Source organism: Pongo abelii, chromosome 2 (assembly GCF_028885655.2).
Source record: "Pongo abelii isolate AG06213 chromosome 2, NHGRI_mPonAbe1-v2.0_pri, whole genome shotgun sequence".
Lineage (NCBI taxonomy): Eukaryota > Metazoa > Chordata > Mammalia > Primates > Hominidae > Pongo > Pongo abelii.
Window position 1 is genome coordinate 134558773 of NC_085928.1, and position 20721 is coordinate 134579493.

Here is a 20721-nt window from a genome sequence, read left to right on the forward strand (position 1 = left end):
CATTAAGGACGATTTATCAGGCTTCTAGTCGGTAACTGGATGGATGTTGGTGCCATTTCTCGAGAAGAGTTAAAGAGTCAGAGATAGCCGGCAAAGAGAAAACATGGAGCTCGAATTTTCAGGTATCTGCAGGTTCCCTAATACCTTTTTAATCCAGACTTTGCTCCTTGTTTTGGTTTTAATTCCTCTAAAAGCTGCTTCCGTGTTGCAAGCGGGCTGACCGCTTTAACAGGCAACCAAAGAGATTCTTCTCACAAAAGGGAGGCTTTGAGCACAACCCGGGACATTTGAAGCTGTCAGACTGAAGAAACAGGAAGCTTTGAACTACCTCTCACACCCCGGCCTTAAAGGTTTCGGAGTGACTCCACCCGTAAAATCCCCTTGACTCTTAGTAGAAAGTCCAGGCGGGTCACAGCGACCCGACCGCAGGCTCCGCCCCAGGGCCGGGTGGATGCCCGGATGTGGACATGACCGAGTGTGCGTCACGTGACGTCGCCTGGAGGGGCGGGACTCTGCCTGCGATGGCGGTGTTGGGTGCATCCCGCGCCACGTGACCGCCTCCCAGCCAACCAATGGAGGAGCGAGGCGGAAAATTTCGAATGTGGCGGCGGTAGTTCCAGGCGACGGGGGACGGTGGTACGGTCCTGGAGGGCTCAGCGCGCGGGGCTCGCGCGTTGCGGGAGAGCTTCGAAGAGCCTTGAAATGTGAGGAGGAGGAAGATAACTGTTGCAGAAGTAGTGGCCAAGGTATCGTTCTGGACCCGCCTGCGGCAGGAGGGTCGCCGCGTCCACTTCCGCCAGCCCCACCTCCCGTCGGCCTTCCTGGAGTCCCTGAAAGAGGAAGAAGTAGGTTTTAAGGTGCGAAACAAGGGCGTAGTGATCCCTGTTTGACTTCCCTTCGGTTTTCAGTATCATTCTAAATTCGGTGGCCGAAAGCTCGGTCTGTGGAGTCTCACTTGCCGCGCGCTTTTCGCCGTTCAGCCGCTCGATCTGCGCTTTCAGATGTTCCGGCTTCCTCTTATGTTAAATAAATGGAGACCCTAATTTCCTGCTTTGCAAAATTGTGTAGATTAAGTGACGTGCAAATAAAGCTTTTTACAATAGCTAAAAGCCTGGCTCAACATAAGGACACAAAATTGACAGCAGTTCTTTGTGCAGCGTGATAACCGTTGACGTCCTCCTTGTCCAGGCTATTCTCTTCCTCACTTACCCTGGAGAGGCTGGCACTGACTAGTATCCTACCTGGCTGTCTTCGCAGCAGGACTAATTGGAGAATTATGGACGGAGATCAAATATGCTAGGTTCTTTTGAATCCAGAGTGCTTACACGAGTACTGTACAGATTGAGACCGTCATCTCGCGCTGTGGTCTGTCTTTGCTTTCATCCCTTCTGTCTACCACACCCCCTGCTAATACCATCACCTTATTTAGACAGGATATAAAACTTTTGATATGGCAAGTTTCTTTTGTGGTTTTTAACTTGATTAAAGGTAATAACGAAAACTTTTTAGGTAAGGTTTTGCCTTTAAAATACCTTAACTAAACTAGATCCGTTACTTAATCTGTATGACTCTCAAACATCTCCAATTCTAACTTAATTGTGTAAAACAACCCCTTTACCATTCGTGCTTTTAAAAATAGCTACCCTATCTCTGCTAGGAACCTCCCAGTATATATTGTATATACCTTGGTAGAAAGAAAGTTTTTAAGTGGTATCTACAATACTTATATTTAAGATTCCAGACCCTGCATAGAGGAAAATAAGGCCTGGAGGCAATACTCAAGAAAGTGTAAGGTTTAGGAAAATATTCGACTATCATAGAGGAGATGAAGATGTCCTTTGTAGTGAAAATTGTGTGCATAGATTGTTATTGGAAACAAGTCTTTTTTTTTTTTTTTTTGCAATTTTAAGATCTGCAGAGTGCAATCTAGAGTAAAAGATGTTTGTGAAAAGTGGTTTGACATGTTTAGTAGCATGCTAAAGCCTACCTGATTTGCAACATTGAAAGATTAAGTATACTTATGTATTTAATACTCAACGTTTAACTGTATGTACAACAATATTTAATGTCTGATTTGTTATGTTCATAATTTACTGGGAGTTAACAGCCCTAACTTTTAGCCACACTTTGAGAATACTAGAGTGTTCCTCTGCCCAAGTTCCTGCTCTAGCTCTGTAATTGTTACAATAGCCTATTAAAATTGTATGTAGTGCTACATAGTTTAAACCTCTAAGGATCACCTTGACTTTCTTGAGATTGTGTGCATATCATAAGTGATAATTGGGTTAAAAGATTATGGAAAAATAGTTGAATGACCTGATCTGATGAATTAATCATTAGAGAAGAGCTGGAAAACAAAACCCAGATATATAATTGCCTCAGGACTAATGCTGTAAGCCTAAGCAGTAAAAGTTGGTCCTAAGCATTTTCTATAAAAAACATAAATAATAATGGCATCAAAATATAATAATAAGCATTTTCAGTAGTGTCTGGCATATACCCCACATGAGTATTTGTTAAAGAATGAATAAGTGGCATATTGTGGAATCTTTGGGTTGGAAATCTATATTCAATAAAACTTTTCTATAAAGTGCCTGAGGAGGAAGAGAGAATATCAAAAATATGAATGAGATTTTAAAAGGGGAAAATTTATATTATCAAGTTAGTTAACTATCTACTTTGAGCTAATTCTACAGTTTAGTCTATTTAATGCATTCTTTATGAATAGCCTATGTTTTTTAAGTTTTATGTTTGATAATATTCTCTCTGAGAAAAATTATTTTTTATTGTTTAGGCAAAAGATGGCCAAGGAAAGATGCCTGAAAAAGTCCTTTCAAGATAGTCTTGAAGACATAAAGAAGCGAATGAAAGAGAAAAGGAATAAAAACTTGGCAGAGATTGGCAAACGCAGGTCTTTTATAGCTGCACCATGCCAAATAATCAGTAAGAGATTTTTATGTTGTCCTTTTATATCACTTTTAAGTTTAGATTTAATAACTGATAAATTTTTTTATCCTCTTTTAGCTAACACTTCTACACTGCTGAAAAATTACCAAGACAACAACAAAATGTTAGTTTTAGCTTTGGAAAATGAAAAATCCAAAGTGAGAGAAGCCCAAGATATCATCCTACAGCTGAGAAAAGAATGTTACTATCTCACATGTCAGCTATATGCATTGAAAGGAAAGCTTACATCACAACAAACAGAAGAACCTGCTCAGGTATTTTCATTACTAAGGCCGAATTTCTTAGTTTAGTTAACCCATGAATAAGTAGTTTAGATCAATTATGTTATTTAAATGAATTACTGATAGCTCAATTATGCATGAATTGTTTAAAACATCCTTCTTTAGTGCTCCAGCACAGCTATTGCATTTGGCCATTTAAGAAAGCTTCAAGCATATAGGTGATTGAGGCCTGTTCCTGCCTGTTTCATTCTTAAAGCAGGTAGCAAAACAGGATGCAGAAGAAATAGTTTAGCCTTTTGCATTGCTGGTCCATTTGAATGTTCAACTAAGTGAGTCAAAGATAGTGCAACTAAGCTAAAGATATAAAAGTGGTAGTTGAAGTGGACTCATCCAAAAGTTTTAATCAATGCTGTCTTAGCTTTTACCTTAGCCTTTTGTTTTGCTATGTCGTTTTGCTTTATCCAGTGGGGTTTTATAAGAACTACCTTTATTTAGGACATAGGGAGTATTTAAGTGCTTTTTGGAGAATTGTTTTTACCTACTTGTTGGCTAAGTAGAGAAGACTATTAACTCCCAGACAAGTAAGATCATAAGCATTTGCTGCTCAAATATTTTTTTTTTTTTTGAGACGGAGTCTCGCTCAGTCGCCCAGGCTGGAGTGCAATGGCGCGATCTCAGCTCACTGCAAGCTCCGCCTCCTGGGTTCACACCATTCTCCTGCCTCAGCCTCCTGAGTAGCTGGGACTACAAGCGCCTGCCATCACACCCAGCTAATTTTTTTTTGTATTTTTAGTAGAGACGGGATTTCACCGTGTTAGCCAGGATGGTCTCGATCTCCTGACCTCATGATTCGCCCATCTCGGCCTCCCAAAGTGCTGGGATTACAGGTGTGAGCCACCACGCCCGGCCTCAAATTTTTAATCTGATTCTCTTTGTGTATAAGATTGTAAAGAAGGTGTTCAAATATGGTCCTGCTGTCCAAAATATAACAGATATGGAGAAAGTTTGCTTTAGGATATTCTTTGTATCTCGCTGTACCATTGTGTATCACTGTGTACACAGTAATGTGTATCATTACTTATGAAAAAAGTGATGATGAACTAGTTTATTTTTCCCTTTTTCCAGTGGCCACTGCCAGGGAAATGGGGCAGAGAAAAAAAAAAGCAGTGGCGTCAGGTGTACAGGACGTTGAATTTCTTCCCAGTGGCCATTGCTTCGCTATGCCAGTGAAAACAGTTGAGTTGGCACTTAGGCCGGAAGGTCAGATAAGAAAGCGAGAACATTATGATTAGGGGAGGGACATGGGGGGTGGGAGAAGGTGGGCAGGTACTTGAGAATGAAATTAACGTCACTTCTCCATTGACAGGAGAAGTCAGTGAAAGAGTTCTTGCTTCCCTGTTGATTCCTTATTTTTTTTCTCCATGTGATTAAGACACGTGTAATATATACGTATATACACACATAGACAATAAGTACATATATGGTATATTTGAGAACTGCCTCTATAAAGATTAGATATGTTTTCTTTACCTTCATGGGAACTTTATGTTTTTTTTTATTTTTTTTTCTTGAGACAGTCTTGCTCTGTCGCCCAGGCTGGAGTACAGTGGTGCAATCTCAGCTCACTGGAGCCCCTGCCTCCTGGGTTCAAGAGATTCTTGTGCCTCAGCCTCCCGAGTAGCTGGGATTACAGGCATGCGCCACCACACCTGGCTAATTTTTATATTTTTAGTAGAGACAGGGTTTCGCCATGTTGGTCAGGTGTCTCGAACTCCTGGCCTCAAGTGACCCACCCACCTCAGCCTCCCCAAGTGCTGGGATTACAGGCATGAGCCACTGTGCCAGATGTGGTAGATTACTTTTTCTTTTCCAGAATGTAATCTTTTCTAATTTTGTATTTTCCTTGTTCAGTCAACTAGTACGGGGAAACAGTTCCTCTAAAGGCATTTGAATCTTCCTCCTCCCTTTACAAAGTTTTTGCTGAAAAACAGAAAAAGTAGGAAGCGAATACTCAATGAGATAATTACGAAAGCAGTTGGGAAAAAATTCTATTACTGCAGCTCAATCGTTTTTGAGTATTTATTTAAAACATTGTTAGTTGCTACGCAAATATATTCTTAGCATTTAGAAGGTCAACGTTTGTATTTTCTGCTATGTACTAATTGCTTGTGTCACTCATTCTCAACCTCATTGTACACCCATGCTTCAGTGCTTATCAAATCAATTCAGCAGTGGTGGAGAAGCTTAAAATGTAAGAATTTTACAAGAATGTTTTCTTGCCTAGCCCTAGCAATAGTTAACGTTTAGGTAATTTTTAACAGCCTTTTGTTCCCTAATTTTATAGTAGCTCTTTCAATGACTTCTTTTTAAATTATATTAGTATATAGATAAATGTTCTTTTTTATTTACCTGCATTAATATTAGTTTCAGAACATTAGCTATATTCATGTCAAATTTAAAGTTTTCGTCTTTGGCCGGGGTAGGTTTGGGGGGACAGAGTCTTGCTCTTGCCCAGCCTGGGGTGCAGTAGTGTGATCACAGCTCTCTGCAGCCTTCACCTCCCAAGCTCAAGCACACTCAGCCTTCACCTCCCAGGCTCAAGCGATCTTCCCATCTCAGCCTTCTGAATAGGTGGGACTATAGGCGTGCACTGCCACACCTGGCTAATTTTTTTTTTTGGTAGAGACAGGATCTTGCCATGTTGCCTGAGCTGGTCTTGAGCTCCTGGTCTCAAGCAATCCTCTGGCCTTGGCCTCCCAATGTGCTGGGGTTACAGGCAGGAGCCACCACACCTGGCCTAAAGCTTTTAACAGGATTAAATTTCTAGTTGTTTTGTTTTTAATAAACATCTTTAGCTTATTTATTATAATGTCAACATGTTCATCAAATTTCAAAAGATAATTAAATTAGAATTGGCTTCTTCAGAATTGAGTGAGAATTGTCATCTTTGGAACAGAGATCTACAAATCCACCTCTACACTCGAGTTCTTCATCTTCCCTCTTGTTACAGTGGCAGAATGGCCCCTGTTCCTACTAAAGGCAATCACCACCCCCAGCCGCTCCCCAGCCCATGCATCAGATTTTCTCTTCTCACCTCCTCTACAACTTTATTCCTGGAAGATTGTTCTCTCTTCTATATATCCCCCTCTCCACTGGATCATTTCAGTCATCATAAAGATGTGCTTTCGTATCTCTCAACCTTAGAGAAAAAGTAATGAAACCTCTCCTGGTCTCATTTCTTTATCTCCTCATTTCTTTGCTTCCCTTCACAGCAGAACTTTTTAAAAGAAAACAGTATATTCTTCACTTTCTCACCTTCCATTCACATTTGAAATGACTCTTTTTTTTCCTTTGAGACAGGGTCTCGCTCCATTGCCTAGACTGAAGTGCAGTGGCATATCATGGCTTACTGCAGCCTTGACCTCCCAGGCTCAAGTGATCCTCCCACCTCAGTCTCCTGAATAGCTGGAACACCACCACGCCCAGCTAATTTTTTAAAAGTTTTTTGTAGAGACCACCTCACTATGTTGCCCGGGTTGGTCTTGACCTCCTGGGTTCAAGTGATACCCCTGCCTCGGCCTCTCTAAATGCTAGGATTACAGGCATGAGGTACCACGCCTGGCCTGCAGCCACTCTGAATCTAGATTTTTATCCTTACCATTCTGTTGTCACTGCATGTGAAGGTCACCAAAACCTCCATGTTACCAAATTCAGTGGTCACTTCTCTTTCGTCTTGACCTTGCAGTAATAATATGCAAAACAGGGACCACTCTTTACTTGACATACTTTGATCTCTTAGTTTTCATGATATCATGCTTCCCTGGTTTTCAGTCTACCTTTCTGACTGTTCCGTGTCGGTCTCTTTTGCTGATTTCTTCCTCATTCTACCTTTAAATGTCAATTATTGGCCAGGCACATTGACTCGTGGCTGTAATCTGAGCACTTTGGGAGGCTGAGGTGAGAGGATCGCTTGAGCCCAGGAGTTCAAGACCAGCCTGGGCAACACAGCAAGACTCCCATCTCTACAAAATAAAAAATAAAAATTAGCCAGTTGTGGTGGCATGTACCTGTAGTCCCAGCTACTTGGGAGGCTGAGGTAGGAGGATTGCTTGTGCCCAGGAGTTCAAGGCTGCAGTGAGCTATGATAGCACCACTACACTTCAGCTTGGGTGACAAAGCAAGACTTTATTTCAAAAAAATGAATGAATGCCAGTTGTTGTAGACTCATCTTATACCCTCTCATAGCTTTATGTACTATCTGTCTGCTGATGCCTTCCCAGTTTATAGTACAAAATCTAAAAACAAACACATACACACATATACCCACAGCCACCATTTGCTATCTGCACTTAAAGATTTATAAGGGATCTCAAACATACCTTATATAAAGCACAACTTCCCCTTGCCTCCCCCAAAGATACTGTATACTTCCTACCTTCCTTTATAAGTCTTACTCATCTCAGTAAAGTAGCCTACACATTTGCTTAGGCCAAAACCACAAGAGGCTTTCCTCTCCATCATTGTTCCCATCTCCATCCCTTTTCAGTCCTTGAGCTTGACCTGTCATCTCAGGGCCTTCCATTGGGCTTCAGCTCCATAGCCATGACTCTAATCTTAGCTGATATCATATCTTGCCAGATATGCAATGATGACCTCTCAGCTCTGTACCCCCGGCCTCTTTCAATTCAGACTGATCTTTCAAAAACTTAAATCAGTTTACTTCCTTTCTTAATATTAAGTACCTTCCCATCATACTTAGACTAAAATCTAAACTCATGGCTCTCAAGGCCCTACATTATCTGGTCTCTGCATGTACGTCTCCTACTGTTCTCAGTGACTATGTTCCAGCCACAACAGCCTTTCTTTCCTAAACACAGCAAGATTTTTCTTATGTGTATTTGCTGTTTCCACTGCCTTCTTTTCCTCCTGCTCTTTCAGTGGCTGGCTCTTTCAGTGGCTGGCTCTTTCAGTGGCTGGCTCCTTCTGATTTATATCAGATTCACTGTATTTAAAAGAGCAATCCAACCTGAGTTACTCTCTATCACCTCACCACGGGTATTTTTCCTTCATGACATTTATCGCAATCTGAAATTTTGTACATATATCTTCTCTTTTTAAAATTTTACTTCCCTGCACTAGAATGTAAGCTTTAAAAGGATAAGACTTACTCTGCTTTTGAGCTGTTATAGTCTGAATTCCTAGAACCATGGCATGGCACCATGATAGACTGTCAACAAGTGCATATTGTTGAATAAATTAATGCTTTCTTACGAATACTTCAGTTATAACAGTGTTTTGTTTTAATACATTAACAGAACCAGGAAATATGTTCCTCTGGAATGGACCTCAATAGTGATGACAGCTCCAGAAATGTATTTGTGAAGGATTTACCGTTAGTATCAAATTATTTATTATGATTATTAATAGTAAGAAAGGTTTAATTCTGTGATTCATTTATGAAAGGAAATGTGCATCATGTCAACTCTTATATTTGTAGTCTGGTGCTTTCTCTACTGAGAATATATTTAAGAGAATTTGATGTGTTGAAATTCTATTACATATAGCCAAGCCAAACCCTTCTTTTTCTTATATTTCACTCCTTTTTTGATGCCTAGGAAAAAGAAGCCTTACCAGAATTTTTAATTCTACTTCATACTTTCCTTCAGTCATACTTTTCTGTGTACCATGTTTTTATTCTAAGAAGGATTAGCTATTGAAATGAGGTGTTTTGCCAGCCCTATGAATAGTCTGGTTCAGAAAATAAATAAATAAATAAAATATCATATTTAACACAGTTGTCCCATTGTCTCGCTGATCCAGTTCATTTTTCTAGATCCCATATACCCTCCTCCCCTTCTCTTGGATCAAATGTACTTTGATTGTTTATGAATTATTAAGATTTAATTATAAACAGTAAAATGCAGAGATCACAGTTACACAGTTTGATGAGTTTGACTAATGTATATATCGTGGAACTAAAATTTCAGTGAAGACATAGTGTTTTCACTATTAACATTGTGGGCCAGATAATTCTTTGTTGTAGAGGGCTGTCTGTGCATGATGGGATGTTTAGCATCATCCATAGCCTCCACCCAATGAATCCCAGTAACATCCCTCAGGAGAACAAAAAATGACTTCAGATATTGCGGCATGTTCCCTGGAGAGTATAATTGCCCTTGGATGAGAACTACTGCCGTAGACAGTTCTTTCGTATGTCTTTCAAGTGCATCCCCTTCTCCACAGAAGTAACCACTAAGATTTCTATCGCCATAGATTACTTTTAATCATTAGTAGTTTTTAAACTGTTGTACTTTAAGATCTGACAAACTTATGTTGTGGGCAAAAGGTAAGATAAGGTAATCAAGTTTGTAGAAGATTTCTAAAGTAGTTATTAGTTACCACAGCCATTACCTAAATCTGTTTAATGTCTAGAGTGGAAAATTCTCTACAGAGAATAAAGAATAAAATTACAATTAGAATGAAACTGCCAGTAATAGTGTTAGAGTATAAAGAACACTTCATGTTTCATGAACCAAAGAACAACATTTTTAAAGAAAATGAGCAATGTTAACTTCAGAAGAGTTCAATAGTTAAGCACCATAAAAGCATATATTACCAACAGATCACAGCTCTGCTAATGATAAAGCAGGCTCCTAAAGAGTTGAGTGATCAAACTACATTTTTTAAAAAACATTTTACAAGTGAATTCTCATGGGCTGTTTCCTTAGTTAAATGAAATTGAGTTATATAACGTGTTTTCAGGTGGAACTATCCAACTTGATAGGTTGGTTCTTCAAGAGGGAATTGAATGTCAGTTATAACAAATCAATCTCCCTGTAATCAGCATAAGTGTCCTTTGGTTTCCTTTGATACAGAATAGATGTATTGATTTGAAATCGAATTATGAAATGGTACTAAAGGAAAGAAAAATTATAATTTAGGAAAATGTTGAATTTGTTTTTATTACATAATTGTTAAATTTCTGTTTTTCATTGGTATTTTCTAAGGCAAATTCCTCTTGAAGAAACTGAACTTCCAGGACAAGGAGAATCATTTCAAATAGAAGGTAATTCAAGTGAAAATCTAAAAATATTATTAAGGGTAAGATAAGGTCTTTGAGAACAAATAATACAATTAAATTTATCTAATTATTTTTTTTTAACTTTTTAAATTTGTTCATCTGTTATTCTGCTCAAAGCAAATCTGTTTATTTTACACAGAGTAATAGAGTGTTAAAATATTTTACACAGAGTAATAGAGTGTTAAAATATATTTATTGTGTCAAATCTGTAATCTGAAACTTTGGCTATAACTATGGCAGCAATTTACTGATTGCTACTACGTGTCAAGCTCTGTGTTAGGCATTTTACATGCATAATCTCACCTACCCTCACAACAACCTAGGAATATAAGTACAGTTAGTCCCGTTTTATAGGAACTCAAGAAGGTAAAATATCTCACATGAAGAAGTCTAGATGTTAACAGCTAGTATTTAAAATCAAAGTTGAACTCCAAAGCCATCCCTTTCTTACTACTTTTAAATTGATATGTCCGTGTTCTCAAATGTCAGTCTCCTCCACTTGAACTAAGCGTCGAAGAAGGGATAGTATTTGAATAAGCAAAACCAGACATAGCCCCACTTTTCCTTAAAATACAGGTTATATTTCTTACCTGAGAAGCTTTCTAGTTATTCAAATCTTATTTATTTTCAAAGAACAATTTAGCTCCCACTTTCTCGTTTGTCCCACTTTGGAATATGCGATTCTACTTCTCTGAATCTGTACTCAATGATACATATAGACTATTCATTTTCTTTAAACCAAGAGCACATAAAAGACTGTTATAATTTTTTTTTTTTTTTTTTTTTTTTTTTTTTTGTTGACGGAGTCTCGCTCTGTCGCCCAGGTTTGGAGAGCAGTGGTGCGATCTTGGCTCACTGCAAGCTCTGCCTCCTGGGTTCACGCTATTCTCCTGCCTCAGCCTCCCGAGTAGTTGGGACTACAGGCACCCGCCACCATGCCCAGCAAATTTTTTGTATTTTTTTTTTTAGTAGAGACGGGATTTCACTGTGTTAGCCAGGATGGTCTCTATCTCCTGACCTCGTGATCCGCCCACCTCGGCCTCGCAAAATGCTGGGATTACAGGCGTGAGCCACCGTGCCTGGCCTATAATGTTTTTAAAGATTATAAAGATTGAGTGTCCCTTATTCAAAATGCTTGGGACCAGAAGTGTTTTGGATTTATTTTTTAAATTTTGGAATATTTACATTATATCAGTTCATCATCCCTAATTTGAAAATCTGAAATCCAAAACCCTCCAGTTAGCATTTCCTTGGAGCATCATGACTGCACTAAAAAAGTTTTGGATTTCAGATTTTCAGATTAGGGATACTGAACCTGTACAAGATTCTTTCACATGTCAGATATAAGCCATCAGTTGATCATTGACAAGTAAATAGATGGTAATATTTAAGTTCCCAGATTTTTATTTACAGATTTTATAATGTAGGAAAACTACAGAATGACTTTTTGGTCATTCAGTTTTTTACTTTGAATTCTAAAGTTCTTGAAATTCAAATTTCCACAAAGTAAAACTATTTTTCTCATTTATTTTTTAAATTCTCAGATCAGATACCTGCTGTTCCTCAAGACACACTGGGAGTTGATTTTGATTCAGGTGAAGCTAAGTCCACTGAAAATGTCTTACCTAGAACTGTATCTGTCCGTAGCAGTTTAAAGAAACATTGTAACAGTATATGTCAGTTTGATAGCTTGGATGATTTTGACACCAGTCATTTGGCAGGGAAGTCTTTTGAATTCGAAAGAGTTGGATTTTTAGACCCACTAGTAAACATGCACATACCTGAAAATGTACAACACAATGCTCATCAGTGGAGCAAGGACCAAGTTAACTTATCGCCAAAGCTGATTCAGCCAGGAACATTTACTAAAACAAAAGACATTTTAGAATCTAAATCTGAACAAACTAAAAGTAAGCAAAGAGATACACAAGAAAGAAAAAGAGAAGAGAAAAGAAAAGCTAACAGGAGAAAATCAAAATGTATGTCAAAATATAAAGAGAATAAAAGCGAAAATAAAAAAACTGTTTCCAAAAAAAAAATGCACAAATCTGCCAGTTCCAATGACGCTTACAATTTTAATTTGGAAGAGGGTGTTCATCTTACTCCTTTCCGACAAAAAATGAGCAATGACTCTAATAGAGAAGAAAACAACGAGTCTGAAGTGACCCTCTGTGAATCAAGTGGTTCAGGAGATGATTCCGATGACCTCTATTTGCCCACTTGCAAGTACATTCAGAATCCCACCAGTGATTCAGATAGAAGACCAGTCACCAGGCCTCTAGCTAAAAGAGCACTGAAATACACAGATGAAAAAGAGACGGAGGGTTCTAAGCCAACAAAAACTCCTACCAGTAAGTGATCTACTTGTTTACCTGTGTTTTTAATGTTTGTGATAAATGATCACTCCTGATGCTTATATACTATACTTACCATCTGTTTCTCTGGTGGAGGTTGGAGACTTACCATCTGTCTCTCTTTGGTGGAAGTTATGGTCTGATTAAACAGTGGGGGGCTGGGTGTGGAAATCACAGTTGTATTGCTCTGACCTAATTCAGAGATTGCTTGTTATGGAGACAGAATTTTTATTTTCAGTAAATGAGGACTCCCAAGGGGACAGAGGGACTTTTTTGTAGAGTTAGGCTGAATTGAAGTAGCTTTTATACACTTACCTGAAGTATCCCCTTGAAAGTGAAATCAAATTTGAATCCAGTGACTTGTTATTTTAATGGCCTTGTTTTATATTAAATTTGACAGGAACCATTATTTAAAATAATCTAGTTAGTGAAGATTTCCTCAATTGATAGGCTTAGTATTCTTTTGTACGACATCTCTAAAAACTGGCTCAGAAAATATTTTATTAGATCAAAAGTAGGCATAGTTCAAATGTTCATAATACAACCTACACCTGTCCACAAAGATTCTCATTTGGCAATTTTAGTTAATACAAGTAAAACTAACATTTATAGTCAAGTTGTATCATTTTCAAAATATTGTCACATCATTTTATTTGATCCTCAGAACAATTCTGTGAAGTATAGGTGTTATGATGCTTATTTTGTTTGTAAGGAGATTAAAACCTTAAAAACCAAACCAACTTTCTAAATCGGCCAGTTAGTCAGTGGTAGCAGGCAAGTGTCTTTTTTAAAAATATGCTGTAGGCCGGGCGGGTTGGCTCATGCCTGTAATCCCAGCACTTTGGGAGGCTGAGGCGGGCAGATCACCTAAGGTCAGGAGTCCAAGACCAGCCTGGCCAACATGGTGAAACCCCATCTCTACTAAAAATACAAAAAAATGAGCCAGGTGTGGTGGTATGCGCCTGTAATCCCAGCTACTCGGGAGGCTGAGGCAGGAGAATCGCTTGTACCCAGGAAACAGAGGTTGCAGTGAGCCAAGACCATGCTATTGCACTCCAGCCTGGGCAACAAGAGCGAAACTCGGTCTCAAAAAAAAAAAAAAAAAAATGCTATAATTATATTAGAATAAATCAAACAAGATTGTCAAAGTGTTGATAATTATTGAACCTGGGTAATTCAGAGTTTATTATACTGTTATTGCCATCTTTGTGTACATTTTAAAATGTCCAGAAGAAGTTGGGATTTTTTTTTTTTTGTTCACTTTTTAATTGAGACAGGGTCTTGCTCTATCACCTAGGCTGGAGGGCAGTGGCACTCTCATGGCTCACTGCAGTCTCAACCTCCCAGGTTCAAGTGATTCTTCCACCTCAGTCTCCCCAGTACTTGGGACTACAGGCATGCGCCATCACACCTGGCTAATTTTTTTTTTTTTTTTTTTAACTTTTTGTAAAGATGAGGTCTCACTGTGTTGCCAGGGTGGTCTCAAATTCCTGGGCTGAAGCAGTCCTCCTGCCTTGGCCTTACAAAGTGCTGGGATTACAGGTTTGTGAGCCTGTATTCATAAAAATACATAAAATCCGTAAAAAATACATTTTTAAAAGAAAAAAATATACTCGAAAATGGTATTACTCAGAGTTTGATCCCTAGACATCTTCTAAGAAATGCAGAATCTCAGGTCATACCCCATACCCTGGAGTCAGAATCTGCATCTTTGTTTTTTTGAAACAGAGTTTCACTCTTGTTGCCCAGGCTACAGTGCAGTGGCACGATCTCAGCTCATCCCAACCTCCGCCTCCCAGGTTCAAGCGATTCTCCTCCCTCAGACTCCCAAGTAGCTGGGATTACAGGCATGTGCCACCATGCCCAGCTAATTTTATATTTTTAGTAGAGACAGGCTTTCTCCATGTTGGTTAGGCTGGCCTCCAACTCCCAACCTCAGGTGATCTGCCCACCTCGGCCTCCCTAAGTGCTGGGATTACAGGCGTGAGCCACCGTGCCTGGCCATTAAAAAGTCCTCTGTGGATTCATATACACATTAAAGTTTGAGAAGCATTTTTGCAGAATATAGCAACTGATCTGATATTGTTCCATAAGACATATTTCTCAAACTGAAAGTTGGAATAATTAATACAGTACAGTATATTTATGTGGCAACAAAAAGGACAGACTATAAAACCCAGATAACACTGGAGCATATGGCTCTTAGTATACAATCATTTCACAGTTATAGTTTTTACTTTTTTGGGGATACAGTTTGCTTTTTAAAGCTATTTGAGGAGATTGTTTTGCAGTGTCTTTACTATGTGTTGGACATTTGCCTCCCAATATAGATGTAGCTCCAAAGTATAATAACTTGGATGTTTATGATGGGAAAAACACTGAGTAACTTTTTAACATGCTAGCTTTTCTCCTGGTTTACACAGAGGTTGTTATTTAGAATTCTCATTTATTTAATAGAAGGAGTTTTAGTGGCTTTATGAGACTATAGGAAGAGACTTGATAATAAACCTTGGTATTGAAAGAGAGAGGACTTGATTCCAAATAGCAAGGTATGACTAAAATGAAATTCCATGGTTAAACTAAGTTATTATGCCCAAGCTATCCTAGAAGAATTTTAAGTTTTAGTAAAGTATTCTGTTATAATTAATATTTCAACACTGTCTGGTTTGAAAGGAAGAGAAAAAAATGATGAAAAAGCTAAAAAAAAAATGTATTATTGGCTGGGCGTGGTGGTGCATACCTGTAGTCCCAGCTACTTGGAAGACTGAAGCAGGAGGATTGCTTGAGACCAGGAGGCGGAGGTTGCAGTGAGCTGAGATCACACCACTGCACTTCAGCCTGGGCAACACAGTGAGAGCCCATCTAAAAAAAAATTCTATTATTAAATGCTGGATTTTGTGTACAGTTAAGCTATATAAAATTGAGTACAATTTTAGTTCTCGTGTGGGTTTTTTTTTTAATCATATTCAGTAAAAATTGTTTTGTAGGTACACCACCTGAAACTCACCAGTCACCTCATCTTAGCCTGAAGGATATCACCAATGTCTCCTTGTATCCTGTTGTGAAAATCAGAAGACTTTCTCTTTCTCCAAAAAAGAATAAAGCAAGCCCAGCAGTGGCTCTGCCTAAACGTAGGTGCACAGCCAGCGTGAACTATAAGGAGCCCACCCTCGTTTCGTAAGTATTTGGTTTGTGGGAACTTATTTTTAATGATACATGTCGGGGGAATAAGGTTATGGAGCTTTATTCAAGAATGAGTTTTTTCTGAAATATAAACATTTGATTTAAAAAAACTGAAGTGAGAACATTTAAAATTGGTGTGTTTTACCATAACTTGGTAGGGAAGAGTAAGTTAATATTGGGATGCTTACATTATGCCTGAGATCTCTTTTTACTCTTACAGGAAACTGAGAAGAGGGGACCCTTTTACAGATTTGTGTTTTTTGAATTCTCCAATTTTCAAGCAGAAAAAGGATTTGAGACGTTCTAAAAAAAGTATGAAACAAATACAATGAAGGTTTTGTTGGATATTGTTTAAATTCAATCTACACCTCTTTCGGTTGCTTCAGGAGAGGATCTGTAAGAGTACACAAATGGAGTGAGCCATTGCCATAGAATATTCTCTTGACAGGACCCTAGCTCATAAACATTTCTTCAGAACTATACTTCAAATGGGATGCTTTGTATTAAAACTTTAATAAATTTAATTTATTTTTTCTTTTGAATATAAATAACTGAGCTTAAACATTATCATCATATCGATTTCTTATGCTGCCTAAACCTCTTAATTTTTTAAGTCAAAATATATCTTTTTTTTTTTTTTTGGAGGCGGAGTTTCATTCTTGTTGCCCAGGCTGGAGTGCAATGGCGTGATCTCAGCTCACCGCAACCTCTGCCTCCTAGGTTCAAGCAATTCTCCTGCCTCAGACTCCCGAGTAGCTGGGACTACGGGCATGTGCCACTACGCCCGACTAATTTTGTATTTTTAGTAGAGACAGGGTTTCTCCATGTTGGTCAGGTTGGTCTCGAACTGTCATCCTCAGGTGATCTGCCCGCCTCAGCCTCCCAAAGTGCTGGGATTACTGAGCCACTGCGCCCAGCCCGAAATGTATCTTATACAAACATTGTAGAAATGAATAATGATTACTCAAATTAAGATATTTTAATTATAAGCTTCTGGCATCTCTATTTTTCCCTTAAGTAGGGGATACTAAAGTGAATGATTTTCTAAGAGGATCTTTTGAAACTCTTTAGTACAATATTTGAGTAAAATAAATTATTGTGGATCTTTTGAAACTCTGTGTAGTATTCGAGTAAAATAAATATTTGACATTTACAGTAGGGTACACCCTAAGTTGTTTATGAATTCCTTATACCACTGTTGTATTTAATTTTTCAGATAAAATATGTATGGGAAAATGACTAGAGAAATTGATTCTTTTTTAGGCTCAGGGACAAGATAAGTGACTAATTGTGAACCCCAAGCTCTAATTGTATGTTCAGAGTGATGTCTCCGTAAAATTACAAATGTCACGTACTTTCAGGGTAGCTCCTTATTTAGTCAGAAATCTCAAAGATTAAATGTGTGAATATTTAGGGTTTTTGCATATTTTTGATCAACCAATGAAAGGGAATTAGTTCAGTTTAGAAAGTTTGATGTCTATACTTGTATATACCTCTTTAAATTTTAGAACTTTGTAGGTTATTCATTTTTAAAGAGCAATAAAGTTTGTATAAGATAATGATTGCTTTCCTTCTGTTCTTTAACTATCAAAAATAGAGTATCTCTCTTTCTTCACTATTCTCATCCTTGGACATTTCCTCTCCCCTTCCCTTGGTATTCTCTTTTTTGGCGGGGTGTGTGTTCTAGGTGAGTTAATCCTTAGTATTTTCGGTAGTCATTGCTATGAAACTCTCAGCTTCCCCTTAATACTTTCAACCTAACACTTCTCTCTCCCAACTTATCTCTGTGTAATCTCCCCGCTCATGATTAACAAATTATAATTGTATTGGGGGACTGTTCTAATCCTGATATCTCAGATTTTCTTGGCTGTTATCTCCCTATCTTTCTGTATTCTATGTCAGTCAGAGCCGAAATCCTTTTTATCACCACAAATTTTTCTATCCACCACATCACTGATTCATACACTCTAGTTTCCCATCACAGTCTCTTAATTTTTCAGTTTTTTTTCTTACTACTGCCTTTGTACTTATTCTTTAATTTCATGGAAACACTAGAGTAGCTATCTTAAACTAAGACTACAGACCATTAAAAAGTCAGTTTCTCGGCCAGGCACGAGAAACTACTAACACCTGTAATCCCAGCACTTTGGGAGGCCAAGGCGGGCGGATCACGAGAGGTCAGGAGATTGAGACCATCCTGGCTAATACGGTGAAACCCCGTCTCTACTAAAAATACCAAAAATTAGCCAGGCGCCTGTAGTCCCAGCTACTCAGGAGGCTGAGGCAGGAGAATGGCGTGAACCCGGGAGGCGGAGCTTGCAGTGAGCCGAGATCGTGCCACTGCACTCCACCCTGGGTGACAGAGTGAGACTCCATCTCAAAAAAAAACAGTTTCTCAGCCCGTGTAACCACCTTTCAAGTGATCAGTAGCCACATGTGGCTAGTGGTTACCATATTAAACAATTGAGGAAATATTGAACATTTCCATCATCACAGAAAGTACAGTTGGACTATGGGCCAAATCTAGCACACCACCTGCTTCTGGATGGTCTTTAAGCTAAGAATAGTTTTTACATTTTTAAATAGTTGAAAAAAAAAACAGCAAACATTTGAAATCAATTTTAATGATAGAAGCACTAACTTTGAACCCCAGTAAAGTACATTATATTCTTGAGTTTGCCTCTTGGCCTACAATCCTAAAATATTTACTTTCTGGTCTTTACCAAAAAAGTTTGCCAACTCCTGCTCTAGACCATTGAGTACTTTACTTTTGCCTTAAAGATCATTCTGCTCTGACACTCTGATCTAGCTTTGATCCTTACCTTCCCTTCATCCCCAAAGTCAATCATTATCCTAAAATCAGTGTTGAATTGTTTGTATTTTTAGTGTTCCTATAGTCTTGCTGTCATATTTGTTCATAGGCTTTTAAGTATTGTTTTATATCTTAACCTTTTATATGAATATTGCACACATCGTTTTACAACTGACTTTTAACTCAGCATTGTTTGAGATTTATCCATGTTGGCAGATGTAGATTATTTTCATCATTGTACAGTTTATTATATAAATCAGACTTATCTTCTTTTGAGACACAATTCATTTCCACTTTATTATTTACAAATCAGTGCTGCAGTGAATATTCTGCATCTTTGTACACTTAAAGTGCTTAACTTTCTATAAAGTTAATACCTAGAAGTGGAGTTGCTTGGTTGTAGAGTATATTGAACTTTAACTTTAGTATGAGTTAGGAAATTGCTTCCTACAGTGGTTCCACCAATTCTGTTATAAGGAGTATATCACTCTCCTAACAGCAATTTCTAAGTTCCAGTAGCATCACACACTATCGATCACTTAGTTTTATTAGACATTAAAATTAGCCAAGCCAGGAAGTATGAAATTATTTCTGTCTTTGTTTTAATTACTATGAACTTGTATCTGATTGATTTAATTATTTATGAGAATTCAAGTGTTTATTATTCTCATTTCTTCCTTTATGAATTATTATATCTTTTGCCTGCTTTTCTAATAGAATGTAAAACTATGGATTTTTTATATAGTCTACACACTATTCCTTTTTTTCTGTTGACGTGTATTCTAAGTATCTTTCCCCAATCTCTGCCCTTTTTTATACCTTGCTTATAATTCCCTTTGATATTTAGGAGTTTTAAATATTAGTATTGTCTACCACCTTCTTCCTTAAGATTTTATCTAAAATTTGTACATTTTTGTTTTTCACTTTAAGGTCTTTAAACCATATGGCATTTATTTTGAGGACTAGGGATCTAATTTTATTTTTTCCCATGAGGATAACCAGTTGTCCCAGCACAATTCATTGACTAATGTCTTCTTTCCCCATTGCTGAATATTCCTAGCTTTGTCATAGAATGGGCTTGTTTCCATTGCTTTATTTGTTTAGCTTTATGCTGGGTATATTGTATAGTCACAATTTTTTTGTGTGTTGGTAGGGGTGGTAAATATACATAGAATTTATCATTTGATCTTTTTAAATTTTATTTTTATTTTTTTATTCTCACTCTGTCACCTAGGCTGCAGTGCAGTGGCCAATCATAACTCACTGTAGCCTCAAACTCCTGGGTTCAAAGGGTCCCCTTAACCTAGGACTACAAGCGTGCACCACTGCACCTGGCTAATTTTTTTTTTTTTTTTTGGTAGAGATGGGGACTGGCTGTGTTTCCTAGGCCAGTCTTAAACTCCTGGCCTCAAGCAATCCTCCCATCTTAGCCTCCCAAAGTGCTAGGATTACAGGCATGAGCCACCACGCCTGGCCATTTTGATCATTTTATTTGTAAAGTTCAGTAGCATTAAGTACATTCACATGATTGCGCAACCATCACTACCCTTTTCCAGAACTTTTTCTTCTTCCCAAACTAAAACTCTATACCCATTGAACAATCACTCTGCCTTCTACCCTTTCTCCCAACCTCTGGTAACCACTACTTTTACTTTCTATCTCTATGAATTTGACTGTTCCAGGTACCTCACAGAAATGGAATCATAGGATATTTGTCCTTTGTATCTGGCTTACTTAGCATAGTAACCTCAAGGTTCATCCATGTTATAGCATGTTTCAAAATTTTATTCCTTTTTAAGGTTGAGTAATATCTCATTGTATGTATACATATTTTCTTTATCCATCAATGAACATTTAAGTTTGTATATCTTTGAAGAAATGTCTATTCAAATCCAACAGGTTGTTTTTTGTTGTTGTGTTTTAGTCTTTATATATATTAGTTATTAGTCCCTTATTAGATATGTGATTTCCAAATGTCCTCCCCCATTCTGTTGGTTGCCTTTTTACTCTGTTGATAGTGTCCTTTGATGTACAATAGTTCTGAAATTTGATTGAATCCAATTTGTCTATTTTTTCTTCTGTTTTCTTCTAAGTCATAATTTT

At 38.0% G+C, this 20721-nt stretch overlaps 1 protein-coding gene across 6 annotated transcripts in view; it reads left to right on the forward strand.

Annotated features, from left to right (window-relative positions):
• The first annotated feature begins 464 nt into the window (after positions 1 to 464).
• Positions 465 to 20721, forward strand: part of SGO1 (shugoshin 1) — a 28981-nt gene continuing 8724 nt past the window's right edge. Inside the window, exons 1-8 of one of the 6 annotated variants that reach the window (XM_009239280.4) lie at positions 465 to 845; positions 2795 to 2943; positions 3025 to 3221; positions 8504 to 8580; positions 10196 to 10254; positions 11814 to 12620; positions 15611 to 15800; positions 16027 to 16330. In XM_009239280.4, coding sequence (XP_009237555.3) covers positions 2802 to 2943; positions 3025 to 3221; positions 8504 to 8580; positions 10196 to 10254; positions 11814 to 12620; positions 15611 to 15800; positions 16027 to 16138 — 1584 coding nt within the window. In that variant the 5' untranslated portion in view covers positions 465 to 845; positions 2795 to 2801 and the 3' untranslated portion in view covers positions 16139 to 16330. Of the gene's footprint in view, positions 1366 to 1400; positions 1510 to 2794; positions 2944 to 3024; positions 3222 to 8503; positions 8581 to 10195; positions 10255 to 11813; positions 12621 to 15610; positions 15801 to 16026; positions 16331 to 20721 lie in introns of those variants that run through there. The other 5 variants (XM_002814012.6, XM_002814011.6, XM_054552517.2 and 2 more) reach the window with 5 other exon arrangements.